General features: G+C 40.7%; 1 protein-coding gene across 1 annotated transcript in view; it reads left to right on the top strand.

Annotated features, from left to right (window-relative positions):
- The window catches only part of FMN1 (formin 1), a 188,643-nt gene extending 166,263 nt beyond the window's left edge, over positions 1–22,380 (top strand). Inside the window, exons 15-17 of the mRNA XM_084844780.1 lie at positions 293–442; positions 18,686–18,770; positions 20,070–22,380. Coding sequence (XP_084700906.1) covers positions 293–442; positions 18,686–18,770; positions 20,070–20,114 — 280 coding nt within the window. The 3' untranslated portion in view covers positions 20,115–22,380. The remainder of the gene's footprint in view (positions 1–292; positions 443–18,685; positions 18,771–20,069) is intronic.
- The last annotated feature ends 1,659 nt before the right edge of the window (positions 22,381–24,039 follow it).

Below are 24,039 nucleotides of genomic sequence, written 5' to 3'. Positions count from 1 at the left end.
GGCAGGGCATCGTGGACTATTTCAAAAAGAAGCTACTGTGAGTAGCTTATTTAGTCACCATGGCTTAAAGTGGCATCTGAACACAGCCTTTGTTTCTTACGTATACACCCACTAAAACAGCACAAGTGTTGGAAGTTGCATTACATTTGCCATCTATTGCTAGTAGAGTTTCCAAGTTGCCACAGATCTGTGTTAATTGCCAACCTAGGCTACCCAGTCAGAAATCTGCCCTGAAGGTACCTGAACATCCACAGTGGGTTTATGTACCGACAATCTTTTCCTTCCCCAACAGCTTTGAAGAAATGGTGGCATATTTTGGGATAAAACCAAAGCCTGGTGAGAAGGAGACTATGCCAAACTACGTTTTCATGGTGTGGTATGAGTTCTGCAGCGACTTTAAGTCCATTTGGAAACGAGAGAGCAAAAACATTTCCAAAGAAAGGTAAGGTTCTAATAAAGTCATTAATACCATTTTTAGAAGTCTGGGAAACTGTTCCTTTTCAAACTCAACAAATTATACTCCCATATTTCACAGGCGTCATTGTTTTCTTTCCGATCAAATGGACATCAAGGAAAAATTATTCCCTCAGGGTGCCTAGGAAAATTCACCAAAGGGATGCTGTCCCCACAAAAAGATAAACACATATAATCTGATAAATTACACTTTCTTAACCCCTTCCAATTACTAGCTAGTAAAATGAAAGGGGAGCTGTGCTAATTTGTAACAGATTGCTTTTCTTTGCATTTTCATGTTGGACTACCCTAAATGAGGCGATATTGCTGTTGCAGACAGGACAGACAAATAAAAGTGAATGCTTTTTCCAGTTAATATACTACACTTGCATCAAAGGGAAGGCTATGAGATTCAGGCCACACTTAGCACAGTGTCGAAGTCCCACACTGAATTTACAGCTCTGCTTCTTGGTATCCCACTGTGGACATCAAACTCCATGCCGCGGCATCTCCCACCGTCTCCTGATTTTATTGGGCTTAGTTAAAGCCTCTTTTTTTAAGGCCTCACCTCTGAGCTTGGTTAAAAAAACATAAAGAAATGTTTGGCTCATTATTTAATAAACAGTTTTTTACTGTACACCATATCTCTGTTACTGCATTCTATTATTAAAAAAATTAAGTGAATTGCACTGTAGGTATTTCCAGTCCAGCACTCTTGCTCTGATTCATTACACTTTTGTTTCCTATGAAACTCAATTCTCTGAGTGCCAGTCTTTATATAGCCAAAACAGCACCATCCACACACAAGAGGAAGATATTAGCAGGCTTGCAGGGACTCTAAAGGGACTCTAAAGTTTGCCATAGTGCAAAACAAAAACGCACCCAAAAACTTCTTTAGGGGAAAAAACCCTAAGGGTGGGCAACTCCCCAAACAGGCCAATGAGTAGGGATGTGTGAACCCATAGCTGTCCGGGCGCCCGCCCAGTCCCTGCTGTGCTCGCCCTTGGGGTGAGTGCAGGATGTTTGCCGAGCATGGGCAGGGGGTGAGCAAGGGCAGGGGCTGGGGGAGCGGGGCTGGGGGATGCAGGCAGGGACAGTTCTGCCAGATTCCCGGATGGAATCAGGCACCCACACCATCCCTACCAATGAGGGCTAAGCATGCTCACTGACCAAGAAACGTTGGCCGACTGGAACAGAGAGCCAGGTAGGAGAGGAAATGGAATAGGCAAGAGGGCGTGGCTGGAACCATGACCAGGAGCACTGCAGTATTTTGTTACAGGTCCACTTGGCCAGTATTAAATGTGTCTTTCTGATGCATACATGCTTCCCCCTCTGGGCATTGCAAGCTTGTGGTTCTCTCTCCCCCCCCTTTCTTTCCTTCCTGCCTTCCTTAATGCTGAATTTTGTCAGTCACAGACACTTGACTGGTTCATAAAAGAAATGAGCAGATAAACAAGAATAGTTTATCCTCAGTGAATAGATAAAATGGCTCAAACAGTCATTAAAATCAATATTAATCATAGAATCATAGAATAGTAGGGTTGGAAGGGGCCTACAAGGCCATCGAGTCCAGCAATTTTTTTAATAATAGAATGCAGTAACAGAGATACGGTGTACAGTAAAAAAAACTGTACACCATTTTTTATTAATGAAAAAAGAAGGAAGCTATGATGATAGATCAATCTCAAAAGTATATGCCTCTTCTTAAAAGTCACAAACTTTTGCATAAACAGTGAAAGATCACAGAATAGGTGCGACTCGGACCTGAAGAATTCCTGATCCACTGAGACAAATGTAGTCTATTTACAATGTAGCATGGCTTGGTGGGTCACAGGTTCTCCAGGCCTGGTGTGAACCATGCGCTTTCCCTGGTTGAGTGTCGGGGAGATCACATGAAAAAATTCCCAAGCTGAAAGTAGCCTACGAGTCCTAATGTGTTTTAATTGTGAACTGCCCAGAGAGCCTCAGCTATTGGGCAATATAAAAATGTAACAAGCAAACAAAATACAAACAGAAATCACAAACCTAAGGCTTCTTTTATCTTAAGACCTATTGGTATGTACAGTAAGAATGTAATGCAGTCATTGCTGTTCTTGAATCATGTCACTTTACTAGTTGGCCTTCAGATTATAACAGCAATGTTAATTGCCCCAAACCAGAAGCATTAATATCTTTAAGAGAACAATTTAGAATTAGATGGAAATGTGTATAATCTAGTAAGTTTCCATGCATTTTATACAAATAGGTTTGCGGATGTGGTAGGCTTCAGATTGTCACTTGATGTCCTTCATCACAAATAGCAATCGTATGACATAATCAATTTAACTGCTAACCGGGGGCGGGGATGTCCAATGGGGAATTCTTCTAAAGTGAAATTGGCCATATCAGAAGCTGCTTGCAATTTGCCACTTGAGCAGATTTCAAGGAAAACATTTGCTGGGGAGAACAGGATTCAGCTACATATCTCCAGAGGTTGGGATGGAACCAAAAAAATCATAAACATAATGAAGACAGCTGCTGTTACTGTTCTGCAAGCAGTTATGCAAGCATTAACAGAAGAGTTTGTGCAGCATGTGATAGAAAGTTTCTAGAGCAGTTCTCATGCTTCCACTTGCACAATAGCTTGTGTAAGTAGAAGAACATCTTTGGATTTATTTTCACTTTTCTTGCACAGCACTGTAGTGTGAACTGTAAAATAGCTAAGTGTAAAGCAGGTGAGCAGAAAACAGTGCAGCTTACGTATTTCGAAGGGCACCTTTAGACCAAGTCCAATACAGGAAGCATTGCAAGGGGTACTTTGGTGAGGTAGCCACTTCCCAATGATAGAAGCTGGACGTGACACCTCAGACTGTGAGGTGGCCTGGACAGCTGATGCAACATGAACAACATCTAAAAAGATAACTGTTCTGTAGATGTAGTATATCCATTCCTCTGGAGAGCAGCTGGAGGGTGTAATTCTTCAAGTCGACTATAGCATATAATCAAAATCAGTTTTAAACAAATCTCATAAAGCTCTTAATCAAGGAGATGAAAGAAAATTGGAGGTATAGATGTTTTTGACTGGAATGGCAATTCTGTTCCACATGAGAGACTATGAATGCAGAACTTGGAGGTGGTGGGGAATTCCAGATTAATTGATCCAGAGTAAAGAATGTGATTGTGTGTATGCAACAACAAGTCTGGAATAGTGCTTTTCGGTATAAAGAATGAGGCATGCATACTTTAGGATTGGGAAGATTTTCTCTCTCTCTCTCTCTCTCTCTCTCTCTCTCTCTATATATATATATATATATATATATATATCTCCATGAATTTTATTTTCATATACAAATGACTCTGCTGAGGATTGCATTCAATTACAAATGATTTCATTACATTACTTTTAACCTTTAAAGGTTTTGGTTTATTCTCAATTCAAAATGTAGATGATTCATCCAGTCAGTGAGTTTCTGACGTCAAGTATCTAAGTTTGAATAACAGACAAGTTGCTTTTATCATTTTCAAATGCCTTCGAAAACCCCCTTTTAGAGGTTGTTCTTTTCAAAGTATGAGTGACAGTTCACCAATCATATTTCCAGGAAGCAATGCATTTAGAAAACTGAGAAACAATAATCATGTTTTGAAAAGCAATTATTTTCCTAAGGTGGATTTTAGTGTAATCATTTTTTTAATAATCTCAGTGGACTAGGAAAAAGGACAGTTATACACTGAGCACAATCAAGCTGTAAAGCTTTTATTGGTTTGCACCATTTCATCCTTCTGGGGGAGAAGAGGAAGGTTTACGTGTTGGAATGCTTCCTGTCCCTCCCACCAAAAACCTTCTCTGTACATAGAAAAAGTGCGTGTCAAGAAGAAGGCAGCAGTGCATCCTTCTCTGGACATATTACGTTTCTTTTCTTTTCCAATACATTAATAAAAAAATTAAAAAATATACACATCCAACAAAGAGACACTTTCACAAATAATCAGTTCCGTTTTATTAATTAGGAAAATTTAAATCCATCTATATTAAAATAGCTCATCATTTTTGTTCCTCTCTTTACAGCAGGAAGAGGCAACTTTGGGGGGTCATGGACACATTTGACAATTTGAGCAACTACACTGAAACTACAATTTGAGAAACTATTTGAGAAACACCACAGAACAGCTCCCATAGGAGGTGTGGCTAATCGCAAAGTACAATTAATCTGCCCAAATGACTGAGTACAAGGCAGTGGTGGGTGTGAGCCCCAGCACTCCTCTCTCTTGTTCCCTGCCGCTCTTTTTCGCACACACATACTGTGTGCACACACACACACACACACACACAGCTTATCAGACAAAAGTGACAGAAATCCCTTTTTCGTTGTTCCCTTCTTTCCCTTCTCCACTTTCACAACTCCATTCTCACTCTGTGAAAGTTGGAAATCATTTGGGGCTTTTTTCTTTTTTTGGTGAGGAGAGATAAATTCTAAAAAAAAATGGGCTTGAGGGGTTTACTAGGAAAGCAGTGGTGGCATTGCCTCTTAAAATAGTCTCTCTTTAACTCAGCTCAGAAGCCTTCCATTCTCCCTACAATGCCTTGCTTGATATGACAACAGTGCCATAAGGTAATTGCCAATCAATATTAATACTGATATTAAGTAATAATTGATATGAAGTAATATTGATAGTGCAGTCTCATGGGGCAGTACAATATCTTTCTGGCTGTCTGCATTTACATTTTATTCTTCTGGACCGTTCTGAGGTTATTTAAAGGACAGTGAAACATCTCTTAAGAGACTAAGAAAAATAGGGTTTTAATGGTTGCTTTAACCAAGTAATAGGCTCTGCAGCAAGAGTTTGTTTTGTCTGAAAACTACTTGACTTCTAATGTAAGAAAAGTGTAGAAATCTAATTAGATTTTTATCAGACATTTTAGAAGAGGAAACACTTTAACCATGCTGCCCTATACTTAACCTACCATGAAAATAAATTAGCTGCCTGTATAATATAGCTGATTTTCCCCACAAGACCAAATCTGCATTGCATACAGGAATCTGAGGGTAAACAAAGATATAAACATTACATGTGACTAATAAACACATTTACCATTCAAACCACAACCTAATTAAGCCAAATTTCCTGGATCACCCCAGTGACATAAATATATGAAAAGGGTGTAGAAGAAACATATTATATGAACCCAATACCAAATAGTCTTAAGTTCAGTCTGCTTGATTTCATTTTAAAACTAACTTGGCTGTTTTGCTCAGCTGGATGAGAGTTTTGAATGAAGTAGTTCAAAAGTCCTACCTTACTCCCAGTACCACTAGGTATTTGGAGTACCTCAGGGATGTGACACCGTATTAGAGTCAACTTACACAACCACTTTATGGGCTTATTTTTCATCTGTAATTACTTTTATTCAGTCCTGAATTGAGTATGGACATAGTAAAGCAGCCATTAGAGCAAGGACGGCTTTTCCAAATCAGATTTCTTGTATGATAAATGCCCATTTATTAATCAGCTGTTGTGGACGAATCAGCTGTCTTCCTCAAATATTCAAGAATATTACTTGCAATATTTTGGACTATCTATCTATCTATCTATCTATTTATTTATTTGAATCATTTGTATCCCACCCTATGTCATTAAGATCTCAGGGCGGCATACAGATATAATCAGTTTAAACAGTATAAAACAATACATAATGTAAACAGCTAAAAACATATTAAACCATTAAACAAGCTAATACCAATTAAAATCTAACACAATAAAACAGTTTAGGGAAAGCATTTAGCCCTCGAAGGCTTTTGTAAAAAGCTATGTTTTAACTCGGCACTGAAATGAAACCAATGTACATGCCAATCAGGCCTCCAAGAGGAGGGCATTCCACAACTAGGGTGCCACAGCAGAGAAGGCCCTCTCCCACGTCCATAGTGTATGTCTTGCACTGGTGGGACGCAGAGGATGGCCCCTCCAACAGATCTCAGTCCTCAGGTAGGCATATATAGGGGGAGGTGCTCCCTCAAATATCGAGGTCCCAAGCCGCTTAGGGTTTTACATGTCATCACCAGAACCTTGAATTCCAACCGGAAGCATATTGGCAGCCAGTGCAATTCCTTTAAAACTGGTGTTATACAATCTTTACAAGATGTTCCAGTCAACAGTCTAGCTGCTGCATTTTGCACTAGCTGCAACTTCCAAGTCGTCTTGAAGGGTATTAAATATATATACTGCCTAACTGGCAGATGACCTCATGGCGGTTTACAATCATTAAAAAACAACAACCACAAAACAATAAAATAACAACAAAGCAATAAAGACAGCAGTGAATATATCAAAATATTAAAATGTTAAATTATTAAAACATTAAAAATATTAAAGAGCTAGCCATGAAGTTAATAATCAGAGCAAGATTATAACTAAATGACTGCTGGAAGAGGAAGGTTTTGTCCTGGCATCTAAATGTATACAGTGAAGACTCCAGGCAGATCTCCCTGGGAAGAGCATTCCGTTGACTGGGGGGACACTACAGAGCAGGCTCTTTCCCTCATAGCCACCCGTTGTAACCCCCCCCAAACCCCACAACAATATACATTCCAACCAACATATTGCAAACCGTTCAAAGCAAGCATTAAGTTTGTAACATAACAAACGGCTGTCATTTGCGGTTTAACTATCCCTACATTGATAACTATTGAAATACACAAACTCTGCAAAATACTGACACTCATAAAAATAACATCATACAAAACGTACTATATAGGACCCAGGAATTCAGACCGCCACCATGGAATGTTGTAAGTGGTGATAGTATATAGTGCCAACAAGCACTTAATAGTCCTTGTTGATTTAAGGCCGAATCTACTGGTTGCTGGCCCAGCAAGGAAGCCGTCTGTGGCTAATAATCAGTTTCTGGATATCAGATCGCTTCATGCCTTAATTCCTATTCTTTCCTCCCTCTATGTCAAGAATGAAAAAAGGCCATGGAGTTAAGTAAGCAGTTTTTTCCTCTTAACCCTTGGTTAGGTGGAAGTTATTCTTTTACTTTATAAAGGCAAAGGTAATCTGTTAAAAGAAAGGGCTGATTATAACTTCTATACTTAATTGGTATACTTAAGCAATATTAATATTTTTCAAAAATTGCTCTGGTTCTTGCATTCATTTTTATCTACCTGTTTTTTGATGTATGGTAGGGTCTATTGATCTTCATTTCACATTGCACCAAAACCTCAGACTTGTTGTTCTGTCGTAAATAATCAGATAATAATTTATTTGTTTTAAAATACAAAACACTATTTGTTTCTGTTGCTTTAACTATTTTGAGTTTTTCCATATTGTGTGGCAATGCACAACAGTTCAAAAGCTTGTTAATATTATTGCTGACACCAGCAACCTTTCCTTTTTATTCTTTAGTGTAGTTTGACCTTCTTGCACCATGATGAGTGATCCTAATTCTTCTTTTGAAAGATTCCTGTTGCATACCGTCAAATTTCATGGTTTAAACAAACGGCATTCCTTAAGATCTTACCCTCCATCCTCTTCCATTCTGACTGAAGATACAAAAATTATTAATGGCTAATGTCTTGAATGGAAAGTAGGTACCAGCTGTGTCACTCACAAATTAATGAAATTCAGTAGGGTTACACCATACTATCCCAAACATTCATAAAAAGTCAGGCAGTATATGACTTAAGAAGGAATGGTCTTCTGTGGATTAAACAGGCAATAAAATGTAGATATAAAAGGTCAGCCAATTCTCACTATAAGGAATGGCGTGTTTCTACCTAGATAGCAGCCATAGCAGATAGATGGCACCAAATCATTAAAGATAATGGGTTGGATTCAGACTTACTTATGCTCAGAGGTAACCCATTGAAATCAGTGAGACTTAACTGAGTCATTACTAACTTGGCCCATTGATGTCAATATATCTGCTCTTAACATGTCTAGGTCTGGATCCAGCCTAACTTCCGCCACACATTGAAAACCTAGTTGTTCGGGCAGGCATTTGGGGTGTGTTAGGGTATTTTAGAATATAATGTTTTATTGTGTAATTTTAATGTGTAATTTTATTGTTTATATTGTGTTTATATGTTTATATCTGGCCAGGTGACCGGCCAGATGGGCGATTAAGAAATTTAATAAATAAATAATAAATAAATTAAATCTAAAGGAGGCTATAGAAAAAAACCTTATAGCACAATTTTTGATAAAAACAAAATTATTCACAAAGGCAGTAGTAACCTCAAGAAAATATATTGTTTCTGTTGTTGTGTTTGAAAAATTGACTTACTGCCTGCAATTGATATGGCTGTTTTGAAAAACCATTTAGCATAATTGTACCATCAAAATTACAACCTTTGGAAAAATATATATATATTGGTCAGTTGTCATGTTTCTTACACTTGGAGTCTTTGTTTTGCATTTTTTACCTCAATTATGCCTACATGGCATTGAGTATTGATTTATCTGTTATACAACTCTGTATGGACTACTCAGAAAAGATCTGTTCATTGTGTGTGAGCAGCCAAAAGGATAAACAGGGGCGGGCAGAAGGTAGCTTGGGATCTACTGGAAGACCTCTGGATGATTTGCAGTAGATTGTCAAGGGCTTCTGGCTTTTAGTAGTTTGCCAGTAGCAACAAGTAAAGAATGCAATAAAAACTAACAAGAATTCCCTGCGTGGCTGTCCTTGTGCCAGTCATTTATCTCCCGGCCTCAGTGTTCCTCCCTGTAAAATGGTTGCCTTTGAACAGGTTTTTGTGCAGTTCTGCTGGCCGCTTACTTGATAGCTTTTGAACAGGTCTTTGTCCAGCCCTGCTAACCAATTATAGAGCTGTCTTAGAAACCTTGGACCATAGAAATTCAGATATAGATTTCTCTATGCAGGTCATCCCAGACTGTGGCTGATGGACTGCAGTAGATAATCAGGTCCATTTCCTTAACCAGCTTTTGGATCTAACTCCTCCACCACCCCTTGCTATTTTTCATCTGGCTCTGGCTGATGAACCTTGGGGCTCTTGTAAAAAGACAAAGTAGAACCCACAAGCATGGCATCTGCCCACCTCTGAAATAGAATATTAGGGATCATTATGAATATGGTAGAAAATGCCCTCATTTCAGTGACCTTTGTGCCATTCTAGCCACTCTGACACTATAATTTGTTTACAAAAGGAATATAATGTGTTCCATTCATGAAAAAGCTAAAATGTTTAGCATAAATCTCTAGGATGTATTAGGGAAAATATATACAAAAATGTCCTTTAACTTGCACACAAAAAAGAACATAGGGGTGCACAGTGGCTGTAATCTAGCCAAAGTGAAGCACTTTTAAATCCTGTTGATTTCAGTGCTGAAACGTTGTTGTTGTTGTTCAGTCGTTCAGTCGTGTCCGACTCTTCGTGACCCCATGGACCATAGCACGCCAGGCCTTCCTGTCCTGCGCTCTCTCCCGGAGCGTGCTCAAGTTCATATTCATTGCATCAGTGATGCTATCTAGCCATCTCATCCTCTGCCGTCCCCTTCTCCTTTTGCCTTCAGTCTTTCCCAGCATCAGGGTCTTTTCCAGGGAGTTTTCTCTTCGCATTAGGTGGCCAAAATATTTGAGCTTCAGCTTCAGTATCTGTCCTTCCAATGAGCAGTCGGTGTTGATTTCCTTTAGGATGGACTGATTTGACCTCCTTGCAGTCCAGGGCACTTGTAAGAGTCTCCTCCAGCACCACAGTTCGAAAGCATCAATTCTTCGGCGCTCAGCCTTCCTTATAGTCCAGCTCTCACAGCCATACATTACTACTGGGAAAACCATAGCTTTGATTATACGGACCTTTGTTGGCATGGTGATGTCTCTGCTTCTTACTATGCTGTCTAGGTTGGCCATAGCTTTCCTCCCAAGGAGCAAGCGTCTTTTAATTTCATGGCTACAGTCACCGTCTGCGGTGATCTTGGAGCCCAAGAAAGTAAAATCTGTCACTGCTTCCATTTCTTCCCCTTCTATATGCCAGGAAGTGATAGGGCCAGATGACATGATCTTAGTTTTTTTAATGTTGAGTTTCAAACCAGCTTTTGCACTCTCCTCTTTCACCCTCAACAAGAGGCTCTTGAGATCCTCTTCGCTTTCTGCCATTAGGGTGGTATCGTCTGCATATCGGAGGTTGTTGATAATTCTCCCGGCAATCTTAATTCCGACCTGTGATTCATCCAACCCGGCATTTCTCATGATGTACTCTGCATATAAGTTAAATAAGCAGGGTGACAATATGCAGCCTTGTCGTACTCCTTTCCCAATTTTGAACCAATCGGTTGTTCCATGTCTGGTTCTTACTGTTGCTTCTTGACCCTCGTACAGGTTTCTCAGGAGACGGGTAAGGTGGTCTGGTACTCCCATCACTTTCAGAATTTGCCACAGTTTGTTGTGATCCACACAATCAAAGGCTTTAGCGTAGTCAATGAAGCAGAAATAGACGTTTTTCTGGAATTCTCTTGCTTTCTCCATGATGCAGCGAATGTTGGCGATTTGATCTCTAGTTCCTCTGCCTCTTCGAAATCCAGCTTGTACTTCCGGTAGTTCTCGGTTCGCATACTGCTGAAGCCTAGCTTGTAGGATTTTGAGCATCACCTTGCTGGCATGTGAAATGAGCGCAATTGTGCGGTAGTTTGAACACTCTTTGGCGTTGCCCTTCTTTGGAATTGGAATGTAAACTGACCTTTTCCAGTCTTGTGGCCACTGTTGAGTGTTCCAGATTTGTTGGCATATTGAATGCAGCACTTTAACAGCATCATCTTTTAGGATTTTAAATAGCTCGGCTGGAATACTGTCATCTCCGCTAGCTTTGTTGTTACTAATGCTTCCTAAGGCCCACTTGACTTCACTCTCTAGGATGTCCGGCTCAAGTTCAGTGACCGCACTATCATGGCTATCAGGGACATTCAGATCTTTCCTGTATAGTTCTTCTGTGTATTCTTGCCACCTCTTCTTAATCTCATCTGCTTCTGTTAGGTCCCTGCCTTCTTTGTCCTTTATCATGCCCGTCTTTGCACAAAACATTCCCTTGAGATCTCCAATTTTCTTGAAGAGATCTCTAGTCTTTCCCATTCTGTTGTTTTCCTCGATTTCTTTGCATTGTTCATTTAAGAAGGCCTTCTTGTCTCTCCTTGCTATTCTCTGGAACTCTGCATTCAGTTGGGTATATCTTCCCCTTTCTCCCTTGCTTTTCGCTTCCCTTCTTTCGTGAGCTACTTGTAAAGCCTCATCAGACAGCCACTTGGCTTTCTTGCATTTCTTTTTCTTTGGGACGGATTTTGTTGCTGCCTCCTGAACAATGTTACGGACCTCCGTCCATAGTTCCTCAGGCACTCTGTCTGTCAGGTCTAATCCCTGAAATCTATTCCTCACCTCCACTGTATATTCAGAAGGGATATGACTGAGGTCATACCTGAACGGTTTAGTGGTTTTCCCGACGTTCTTCAATTTAAGCCGAAATTTTGCAAGAAGCAGCTCATGATCTGAGCCACAGTCAGCTCCAGGTCTTGTTTTTACTGACTGTATGGAGCTTCTCCATCTTTGGCTGCAAAGGACATAATCAATCTGATTTCGATATTGACCATCTGGTGACGTCCATGTGTAGAGTCGCCTCTTGTGCTGTTGGAAAAGAGTGTTTGCTATGATCAGCATGTTCTCTTGGCAAAACTCTATTAGCTTTTGTCCTGCTTCATTTTGTACACCAAGGCCATGCCTGCCTGTTATCCCGGTGATTTCTTGACTTCCTACTTTAGCATTCCAATCCCCTATGATGAAGAGGACATCTTTTTTTGGTGTTAGTTCTAGAAGGTGTTGTAGGTCTTCATAGAACCGATCAACCTCAGCTTCTTCGGCCTCAGTGGTTGGGGCATAGACTTGAATTACTGTGATGTTGAATGGTTTGCCTTGGATTCGTACTGAGATCATTCTATCATTTTTAAGATTGTACCCCAGTACTGCTTTTCCCACCCTTTTGTTGACTATGAGTGCTACTCCATTTCTTCTAAGGGATTCTTGCCCACAATAGTAGATATGATGATCACCTGAATTAAATTCGCCCATGCCTGTCCATTTTAGTTCGCTGATTCCCAAGATGTCGATGTTCAATCTTGCCATCTCATGTTTGACCACCTCCAGCTTACCTTGATTCATTGATCTGACATTCCAGGTTCCTAAACAATATTGTTCTTTACAGCATCGGATTTTCTTTTCACCGCCAGACACATCCACAGCTGAGTGTCCTTTTGGCTTTGGCCCAGCCGCTTCACTCTTTCTGGCGCTACTTGGAAATACCCTCTGCTCTTCCCCAGTAGCATATTGGACACCTTCCGACCTGAGGGGCTCATCTTCCGGCGTCATATCTTTTAGCCTTGTGATACGTTCCATGGGGTTTTCTTGGCAAGAATACTGGAGTGGGTTGCCATTTCCTTCTCCAGTGGACCACATTTTGTCAGAACCCTCTGCCATGACCTGTCCGTCTTGGGTGGCCCTGCACGGCATAGCTTATGGCTTCACTGAGTTACGCAAGCCCCTTCGCCACAACAAGGCAGTGATCCATGAAGGGGGCTGAAACGTTACATGTGTGCTTAACTTTCGTAATCATTGGGATTAAAAGTGCTTAGCTTTGGCTGGATCTTGCCCATTGAAATTAACATGCAGTAGGATGTGTGTGTGTTTTGCCAAAAGCAATATAGATCCATGTGCAGCCGATGTGTGGAATCTACTGTACCAGAACTTGCAATGGCTAACGATATGAATGAGTTCCATACTGGACTAGTACTTTATGGAATTGCTGGAGGCTGGTTTAGATAGGTAATGTAATCACCTTACAAACCTATGAGGGTTGCCAGAATGCTCACAGCCTCATTGTGAAAATACCGTTTGTATGAACTGGTTGCTAAACATAAATACTGTATCTGCAGCTGTAGTGTTTCCCAAGATGGTACCAGCACTTTTTCAAGCACAGGAACATAGGAAGCTGCCTTATACTGAGTCAGACCATTAGTGGATCTAGCTCAGTACTGTCAATGCTGACTGGCAGGGGTTCTCCAGGGTTTCAGGCAGGATTCCTTCCAACCCTACCTGGAGACTTATTTATTTACCTGGAGATGCTGGGAATTGAACCTGGGACCTTCTACATGCAAAGCGTGTGCTCTGCCACTGAGCTACAGCGCTTCCCGCAGAGTCCCTCAGTGTATGAGCAGAGCTATCCTGCTCAAATCACAACACGAAGAGCCTTAGGTGTTCCCAGAGGCGATAATGTGGGGGCGTAGGTGCTGTAGGTTGTCATATGCTGATAAAGTGGCCACCTAGATTTGGCACTGTTGATGGCAGGGTTCTGGATAAATCATGGGTCTCACTAGATCTGCTGCTGCTATGGTTTCCTTATAACATTCTCAAATTGTGCTGCGTGAAGTTAATTGACATGAATTTTGAATGAGGTTCCTAAAATGATTCAGTCTTTTACTTCTTTGTCTATTTCATTAGCTGGAATCTATACACTGTGTTCATGTTTAAGGGCTTAGTAATTCAGTGGCAAAAGTTATAGCACTTGGCGGGGGGGGGAGCGGGGGGGAGAATATATGTACTGCACTCAGCCATCTCCAGGTGGTGAGTGATTTATGGACTGTCAATTTTTACAACCATTTTTTGAGCCTGGTGTCATAACAGTGGAAAAGGGGAAACAGGAAAAGTCAAGAACAACAAAGTGAAAGAAAAACTCTTGCTGCAGCCTGCAGATTCATCTCTCTGCATATTTTTCTAGTTTGTATTGGTGACCAACGCTTAGGATACTCCCCTGATGGCAATATCAATAAAGAAGCTGGGGGAGAGGTAGGAATCTGATAATCACAGGGCTCCCTGGGGCTCCTTTAATATGGTAATATTTATTTATAGTAAAATGATCAGCTTGCTTTTCCCCTCCAGTGGAGACACTCTGAATGGCTAACAAAACATTAAAAAAAACAGAATAGTGATAATCCAATCATTAAAAATAAATGGATACATAACAATGATGCACCAAAAGTAGCATTAAAAACACAGACAAGAGCCCCATCTACATGAGCCATTTACTCTGGGGCTGCTATGATTTGAGGACCTTGCTGCGGGTTTACCACAGTTGCTGAGCTGTCTGTCCCTTCCTCGAACTGACTTCGCAGTTTGCGGTGGGCGTGGCGTAGGCGTGCTTAGTGATTGCGTCACCCTGTGATTCCTTTTCACTCCTCCCTGTTCCTTCCTGTTCCTTTGCAGCTGCTCAGTAACAGGGAGGTATCCATTTTGGAGTGAAGGGTAGGCACATACTTCTCACGTGGGCACACCCCTTCGCATGTGTGAACCATCATGAGAGTTACCATGCCAAACAGTTGGCATGGTAACAAAGGAGCAGACTACCCACATCTGACCAAAGAGGAACGGACAGACACAAAAGAACCCCTAAAATGCAAAACAGCCACTAAAACCTCGCACCCCTACCCTCACGTGGCTGCACAGCTGCACATTTAAATATAATGGTAAAAAAGAGAACAGCGCGACTGCCAGAGTTTACTTTGCTTTAACGGCCATGTGACAGGGCACAGTGGATTTCTCCACTGGAGATGTCCACAGTATATCACACGTTTACTGCAGCAGAAGCGAATTCGCGGCTGCAATTCTGTGCAGTTACAACAGAGTGAATGTTGACAGCAGTGCTGTGTAGATGGCCCCCAAGAGAGACAGAATGAACACATACAGTGATGGCTGGTGGCTCCGATTTCAGAGGGGGTGTGAATCTGCACTGGGTTTCATTCAGAACTCTAAAGGAGCTCTCCAAGGTGCTAAACCAATTTGGGGGATTGGGTTCACCATATTGGATAGCTCATTTAGAGGTCTGACTGAAACCCAGAGTGGATTCACAGTCCTACTGAAATTGGAGCTATCAGCCTCCACGGAACACAAAACAACTTAAACGACAGTAAAGTCAAAGGTTTGTTGAAGAACACAGGTCTTCAAATGCCAGTGAAGTTATACAAAGAGTGAGATGGTCTAACCTAGCCTCCCCCAGTTGTGGTGCCCTCCAGATGTTCTGGACTTCAAATCCCATCAGCCCCAGCCAGCATGGCCAATGGTCAGGAATGTTGGGAATTGAAGTCCAAAGCAGCTGGTGGACACCAGGTTGGGGAAAGGCTGATCTAACATCTTTAGGCAAAGAAGCTTCATATACATATTCAGGCAAAGAAGCTTCATATACATATTCAGGCAAAGAAGCTTCATATACATATTCAGGCAAAGAAGCTTCATATACATAGTCATAAGTACATGTCAGAAGGCAATGGCAGGAGCAAGAGGGGTGCATCAGCTGATCTTAAAAGAATGGGCAGATTCACATGGGAGGGGACAGTCCTTCAAGCAGCTTGGACCCAAGCTGTTTAGAGTTTTTCAAAAGTCATTACCGGCACCTTGAACTGCACTTAGAAATGGGCTGGCATCTAGTGCAGCTGATACAATTAAGGGGTCACATGATCCCAGCACTTGGCACAGGTCAAGCTCTTAATGGCAGCGTTCTGCAGCAACGGAAGTTTCCGAATGGTTTTCAAGAGCATTCTCAAATAGAGTGCATTACAATAGTCCATATATAATCCTAATTGTATTGTTCTAATATATGTACAATCCTGGCCAGGCCATTAAAGAAACTTAGGTGTTTCTGAAGTTTGTGTTGGATCAAGACATGTAGTTTCCACCATATTCTAACAATGTGTACTAGTTCAATATTCCAGTTGGACAAGATTTGGCTTCCCAGTGCCAGGGTTGGGCAGAAAATTGACTCTTTATTTCATTTCATTTATTATATTTCTATGCCTCCCCATAGCTGAAGCTTTCTGGGCAGTTCACAAAAATTAAAAACCATTAAAATACATTATATAAAATATAAAAACCATTCACATAATGACACAAAGCAAATAACACACACAACAACATATACCTAAAACTATTTATCTATTTATTAAATGTATATCCCACCTTTCTGCAAAAAATGGGGCTCAAGACGGCTTTACTTTGCTCCGTCAGTGAACCATTGGCCAATTTCCAGTTAGCTAGTCCTGCTTTGTACATTTAAAAAGCATGAGTAGACCATCACTAGGGCGTTCTTACTTCAAGGCCAGATTTCAATCTGTGCATGTTGTGCTACCACTTGCACAATATTTCTTTGGAACTGTGCTGCACCTACAACTCTTCAGCGAGCACGTTTTTGGATCCAACCCATAACATATAAGCCATAAGTTTCTTGAACTTCTTTGTGGACTCCAACCATGGTTCCTCTCTTTGGGTATAGGCAATGCCATGTCTTCCAGGGATGAAATTCATCGAAACATTTTAAAAATTAAAAAATGTGCTAAAATGAAAAGCGATTCTTGATTAGTTGTATAACATAACGTGCAGATTTTGAGCTGCTACTAAGTATGAAGACACAAATCTGACTAACATTAGTCCCATACAACAGAGATTTAATCACTGAATGCTTAATTAGTGGTAGTGTATTTCTATATCTCTTATCACTTCTTACTTAAGTGATTCTTACTTACTTCCATACTTAACACTTCTTAAGTATGGGTTGAAATAAGAGCTCTAGAAAGTAATATGACTCTTAAGCAAAAATAATGAAGTTACGGACACTAAACAGCTGTTCAAGAGCAGCAGCTCAGATACACCATTTGAACAAGCAATTAATGGCACAATCCTATGCATGTTTAGACAGAAAAAACATCCTACAATTCCCAGCATTCCCCAGTCTGCCGTGCTGGGAGTTGTTGGACTTTTTTCCCATCTAAACAGGCATAGGATTGCACTCTAAATTTCTTTTAACATCTTTAAACATAGATGTCCAATCTGTTCATTACTGGGAGGCTTAAAATATTTCTAATAAAAAATAAATAAATACAATTATCTTATTAAACCATTAAAATAGCAGGAATGTGGGCTGCTGTTAAAGGAATAAACTGATAGAATTCAGAAGGTGGTGTGGGGAACAAGTCATCTTCTGCTTGGCCAGATACCTATGGGGTTCCATAGGGTTCCATCTCTACACACACACACACACACACTGTCAACTTCTACATGAAACCTCTGGGTGAGGTTATCATAGCTGCAATTTGGGCTGCGAAGTCATCAGTAAACAGATGAGACCACAAAAGAGACTCCAAGATGGGTCTATGGAAATAGTACTGGGCATGCTTCTCAATTGGTTGATTCTCAATAGTTTTAACACCCAGTTCAGTGATGTCCCTGACAGCATCCCTTCACCCTCTCTCTTATAAGTGTATAGTTGCCATTCACTGCTATGGGAAAAGCAAAGCTCCTAATCAGGAGCCACCACTGAGAAGGTCCCCTCCCTTCTTGTCATCCTCTGAACCTCCCTTGGAGGACGGCTTCAGATAATTATTGTAGTGTATGGGTAGATTTATACTGGGAGAGGTGTTCTGTCGGATATTGCAGTCCTCAGCTGTGTAAGGCTTTATAGCTCAAAACCACACCTTGAATTGCACCCGGAAATGTACAGTCAGCCCATGCAAACAGGTCACAATCAGTGTTATATGTTCAGACCTTCTGGTCCCAGTATCAATCTGGCCACCGCATTTTGCACAAGCTGCAGCTTCTGAACCATCCCATGTAGAGTGTATTGCGACACCCTAACTTGGAGATTACCAGAGCATAGACTACTGAAGCCAGCTTATCCGATCTAGATAGGCGGGTAGCCCCAGGGGATCACCAGCCAAAGATGGTAGAAGACACTTCATGCCAATGAGACCACCTGAGCCTCAAGTGATGGCTCTAGGATAACCTCCAAGCTTTGAACCATCTCCTTCAGGGGGAGTCCATCCAGAACAAGTTGAGCACCTTCCATCCATTTAGAAGAAGTACCCACTAACAGCATCTCAGTTTTGTGTGGTTTTGAGCTTCAGTTTATTAGCCCGCATTGTCACAGACAAGCACCAGTCTGTCATATCTGCAGCCTCACCTGATGGCGATGAAAAGGAGAGAGAGAGCTAATATTAATTTCTAATATCATTTCCAGCTTTGTTAGAGAAGAGCATCATTAATGCTCCTTTTCTACCTTTCAGAGTTGGTACAGATTTTTGTTTGCTTATTTGCTTGCTTGCTTTGTAATTTATACATGTTCACAAAAACTAAGTGCTCCGGAAAGCAGCTTTCATATGCAAAACATATACCATTTCTTTGGCTCTAATAAGAACTGTTGTGTGCATTTTGTTTCAGACTCAAAGTGGCTCAAGAATCAGTGAGCAAATTAACTTCAGAAAAGAAAGTGGAAACCAAGAAAATCAATCCTACTGCCAGTCTGGTATGATGTACTCTCGGAGTAACGTTGATTTTTAGTTCTCTTCTAAATATAGCTAGTAGTAGCGTACATGTTTAGTTCATTCAAATGCAATTCAAACTATTATATCCTTTCCAACTCCAGAACACATACCTTGAAATCTTTTTTTTCAGCAGAGTAGTGACTGGAGGCTAATTCACAAAAACTTTGTGGTGCTGAGTTCACTGTGTCCCTGCAAAGACCTGCACCAGAAAAAACTGGCTGCATGAAAATGAATCCTCAAAAGCTGTCTCAGTTTTGTCACTTCTCGCTGACTCACTGGTGTCCTTCTTTCCTGTTGCATTCTGTACACCAAAGAATCCAAGGTGCTTTTTTTTATTGTGTTGTGCTCCTAAAGATTCCCTCACATTTGTGAAACGTGAAGGAGCAGTGTGGAAAGGCAGCTAATAGAACATTATTGTCAGCGTTTCCCTACCCATGTTTATTTACAATCCTGGCTTGCTGGATTTCATCCCTCATGGCTGCTATCTTTTTTGTGCATAGACAAATGGAAAACTCTCTTGCCGTGTTTGGATGCAGCCAACACTGGCTAGCCTAATTAAGGTGGATCCGATTTAGCAGCAATAAATGTAAAAGCTGTGCTTAAATCATGCTTAGAGATACTGCCGCTTCTTATTGGTGCAATCCGGTCTAAAGGGTCAAGCATACAGGTGAAACTGGAGGAGAGCTTCACATTTATCAGTTTGGTTTAAATATGTGAAAGAAAAGCATAGAGCAATTGAGGTATAGATATCTGGACTATATTGACTTCAGCCCACAATTCCAGTGTACATGCAGTTCTCTGCACACACATGGGTTTTTCCATTCTCTTCTGTTATCAAGGGAGCTCTTGGCATGGACAACAAGAAATAGCCATTGTACTGTCCCACTTTGTTTGAAGGGGTATGGGAAGTCCCTGCTCATAGTCAGCTTCAAATCATGCCTCTCTTTTTTCTCCTTCTGCAACTACATACATTTCTCCCTCACCATACATTTTTCTTTGCATTTACAGGGAAATAAAATATGTATTAATCTTAATGTGAAAGTGTTTCCTGAACCCAGTAGACGTATCTAAATATGTCTGTATTAAAACTTACTACTCCTGTCTTGGTACGGCATTTCAGGAATTAATTTTCTGAAAAGAAAAAAAAAGCGTATGTTTACACTGGTTTCGGACTGCTCCATTCTTCAAGTCTACTAGACCACATGCTCTCTGCAATTTGCGAACAGATGGAAAATTAAAGAAAAGAATGATAATAAAGTTCCTTTTTTCTTAAACAACAGAAAGAAAGACTGCGTCAGAAAGAAGCCAGTGTGACCACCAACTGAAAGAAGACACATGAAAATAATGACAGCGTGACTTAATATCTTGCATGATGCCTCATTCTGCCCATTCCCTCGGGAGCACCTTATTTTAGATGTTACGAAGTTCTGCTTTGCTCTTCTCTTCCTCAGACAATCCACAAAAGACTTCTCAATCCCTTGGCTTGTACAGAAGAGGGAACACTAAGAAGTTTGTTTACATGGGAATTATGAAGGGTTTTATAATAACTCTTCCTTATGTGGCTTTAATGTAGTTCTTCTGTTAAAAGTTATTTGAAATACTCTATGCAATATGCACTAACTTAGAGAAGCGCAAAATCGGGATTGTAGACAGTGAATTATGTAGCTTTATGTCAGTTGCCTGCAACAGAAGTGGAATGGCTCATATAAACCTAATGCACTCTATGTTGGTAGACGACAAGATTTACTGAGTCAATGCCTGTTGAAAATTATTTTGATGGTATCCAAAGGATTAACTACCTTCTCAAAAATGGTAGAAGTTAAGTGTATCAGATGTATTCTGTATTTTATTACAATTATTTTTATAGGAACTCAGTTGATGCCATAGAAGTAGAAATACCGTTTTTGCACATGTAGAGAAAGAAATAATATCAAAATAATTTATCCTGCCTGACTAAGTTATAGATAAGCTATAGATAATGTAACTGGTACATTCATTAAAGTTTTGGGTTTTGTTCCAACTATACTCTTCATTTTGTCTAATGGCAAAATGAAGACTTTCCAAATCAACATGAGATAAAGTTAGCAATGTTCAAGAATGCTTTATTTATAGTTGATCATCTAGCTGCAAAACATGTATCTCCATTATTTACCATTAATCTATGCCAATGCCTATATTCTTTCATAGTCAGCACTTCCATATAACTGGTTTTTAGAACATGTTTACATTTGTGTGTGTGTGTGTGTGTGTGTGTGTGTGTGTGAGATAGAGAGAGAGGAAATGGAAACACACACACACGTACATATGTTATTCATATACACACTAGTACATAGACTTGAATAGAAAGACATGATTGATCTCCCACTGTAGTACTGTAGCAACTCATATGAAGTGCCATTTAGGATCTCTATCCAGTGTGTCAAAGTGTCTCCTCTCAAAGTTGTGTAGTTGAGAGAACGTAAGGGATCACAGAATCAGGCCCTTAAAATTAAAGCGCAATCCTTGCAGTGGAAAAATGATAAGGTAAAATAAAAAGCTGAATGCCCAAACAACAAATGGTTGACTCAACAACTAGAGAAGGTGTGTACCAAGAAGGAGATGACCTGGGTTTAGTGTCCTAGAGGAGGTACCAGAATTATTTTCCCCTGCTTCCCTGAAAAATAAGCAGCCTCTAATCCCACATTGCTAGCCAGCACTCACCCATGCACAAAATGTTCCCTTCCTGACTTTTCTCGCCAATCATCAACTAGTACCTCTGCCATAGGATCTTTTCTATGTGTCTATAGGCATGAAGTCTTCATGGCAGGTGCCTGTATTTCTTATTCAGATTTACTGTGCATGATCAGAAGCACAAGCAAGTGTTCCTAGAGAAGTCAGGGACCTGTTCCTCAGAATGCCCCCACCCTTGAGAGATAATAGAGAGAAATACACAGCCTCCATTGGTCCTGAATTAGAGTTTATAGCACCAAGTTCTGATGAAGTTAACAAAACCACTGGGAGTATTGGTGGATTAAATTGAGAAAAGAAATATAAAAGAAAAGGAAAATATGTCACCTACAGGATAAAAACAGTCAGATTTAGCAAGCAAACTAGGCTAGGTTGATACATGTGGTTATTAAATATAACTTCTATTTTCTTGTTAGAAGAAATTAATGTAGTAAGAACAACCTGTTTGAAAGATTTAACATGATATTTCCTATTTATCTTTTCCCAACACAATTAAAGGGAAAGATTCTAGGATAACACACTTTATACCAGCTATTGATATATGAAAGAACTTCAGTTCAACTGTCCTGAATATAGAACAATTGTAGACATTACAAGTGTAGTCAATGAAATTCTAATTATTTCGCTTTTTGTATAGAAACTTGAGATATCCAGTCACATAGCCTTACAATTTTCTGTGTTAAAGGAAAGCAAATTCTAAAAATTGAAACTGTTTGCATGAAGCACAAGAACAGGAGAAGTACTGCATCATCAGACATGCCGAATCGAGTAGCAATAAGGCCAAGAAATGCCAAAGTGTAGTCAAACCAATGGTGATGATACTCTGACAAAGTCCAGCAGAAGTTTAGTAACATGCATTTGATTAAGAGAAAACAGGAAAAAATACTAATGGAATTGTGGAGTAGAAATGTATATATCCTAGACCCATGTGACATTACCCTCAATTTACATTTTTTATTAGCAGTCACACTGACTGACTACTGTTAGATCAACTGAAAAGAATCTGGGCCAATTGACCTCATCCAGCTTTCCCCAACAGAGTGCCCTCCAGAAGTTTTGGACTACAGCTCCCATCATCCTTAACCATTGGCCATGCTAGCTTGGGCTAATGAGAACTGTAATCCATAACATCTGGAGGGCAGCAGGTTGGGGAAAGCTGCTGTGTTATTTCACAAGGGATGTAATGCCAATACCCACAGGAGACCTGACTTGAGACCATAAATGCTAGCGCAATTGGCTGATCTTAAAGTTACATGCTAAGAGTAAGAAGACAATTATTAACATTTGCTAGTACTGTTTTATATTATGGGTTACATGGGAACTGAACTGGTGAAATTTAGTGACTGAACCATACTGTGGATCAGTATGCAGTAGTTTACCATAGGATGTTGAAAGAGCTTTAGAAAGCAAACTCTGAACTCAGAGGTGACAGCCTATCCAAAGCAAGGCAGGAGAAGCATGGAGGGGATCGTTCCCTCTGCACTTCTACTGCCCTGCATTTTCAGCTAGACAGCCAATTGCGGCTGTGTAGCTGCCGGAGGGCTGAGCAGGGGAGGAGGCTGCTGTACGACACATTGGATGTGTCGTACTGGCATTTCCGCCCTCCCCACCCCGGAACGCCCCCAGACATGCCCCTTTTCAGCTGCTCCGCGCTTCTCTTGTGAGTGCAGAGGATGGGGCTGTTCTGCACTGCCTCCGAGGCAGTGCAGAATTGGGGAGAGGTCAGTTCTCCAGGAACCGACCTTGGAGCACGGGCTCCAAGGTCGGTTCCCGGAAAACAGGATATCCTATGGCCGTCTAGCCGCTGTCTAGCGGCCATAGGATTGCTTCCTCCATTATATAAAGATTACATAGGAATAAAAGAAGCAAAAAAGAGGCTTTAGCACTTGTTTCACAATCCAGATCCTGGAGATCTGTGTACTATGGGGGCAAAAAGGCCAGTATTAAGCACTTCTAAATCTCACCTATTTCAGCTGGAGATTTAAGACATGCTTAATTCATGCACTTAAAACTGAACGTGTCCTCTGAGATTTCTTTTATTTACTCACATCTTTAAGATATGTTTAGGGAAGCACAGAGAAAATGGCTGTGCTTTCAGGAGACTATGAGTGAATAACCATGACTATTTACCAAGTACATAAACCACTTGGGAAGTTGGTCTGTAGTGTCCTGCCAAATGGTGAGGAGAACCTTATTACAGTTCTACACCTCATCCAAAGCCCAAAGAAGCGGGGGAGCGGAATATTTCTCCTCAACACTAGGTAGGACCATATAAATGGACAGCTATCGAGTAATTCCACTGTGATAAGTTTACCATGTGGTAAATTGTTGTCTGTATTCACCTGTGTAATCTCAAATCAGTTGGTTGTGACTTTAAAATACAAACGTAGCAGAACTCCTTGAAGCTGATCTGCCAGCTGGAAGTTTTAGCTTTACTATCCTGAAATTACAAAGCAGGAGAGGGGGCAGGGAGGCTATGTTTTTCTGCCTCCTTACAGTGTCTTAAACGACATGCATTGGGAA

This window comes from Heloderma suspectum, chromosome 1 (assembly GCF_057233095.1).
Source record: "Heloderma suspectum isolate Gila_16-S chromosome 1, 16-S_ref, whole genome shotgun sequence".
Lineage (NCBI taxonomy): Eukaryota > Metazoa > Chordata > Lepidosauria > Squamata > Helodermatidae > Heloderma > Heloderma suspectum.
Note: the sequence above shows the minus strand (reverse complement) of the source record. Positions and strands in the feature narration are given on the sequence as shown.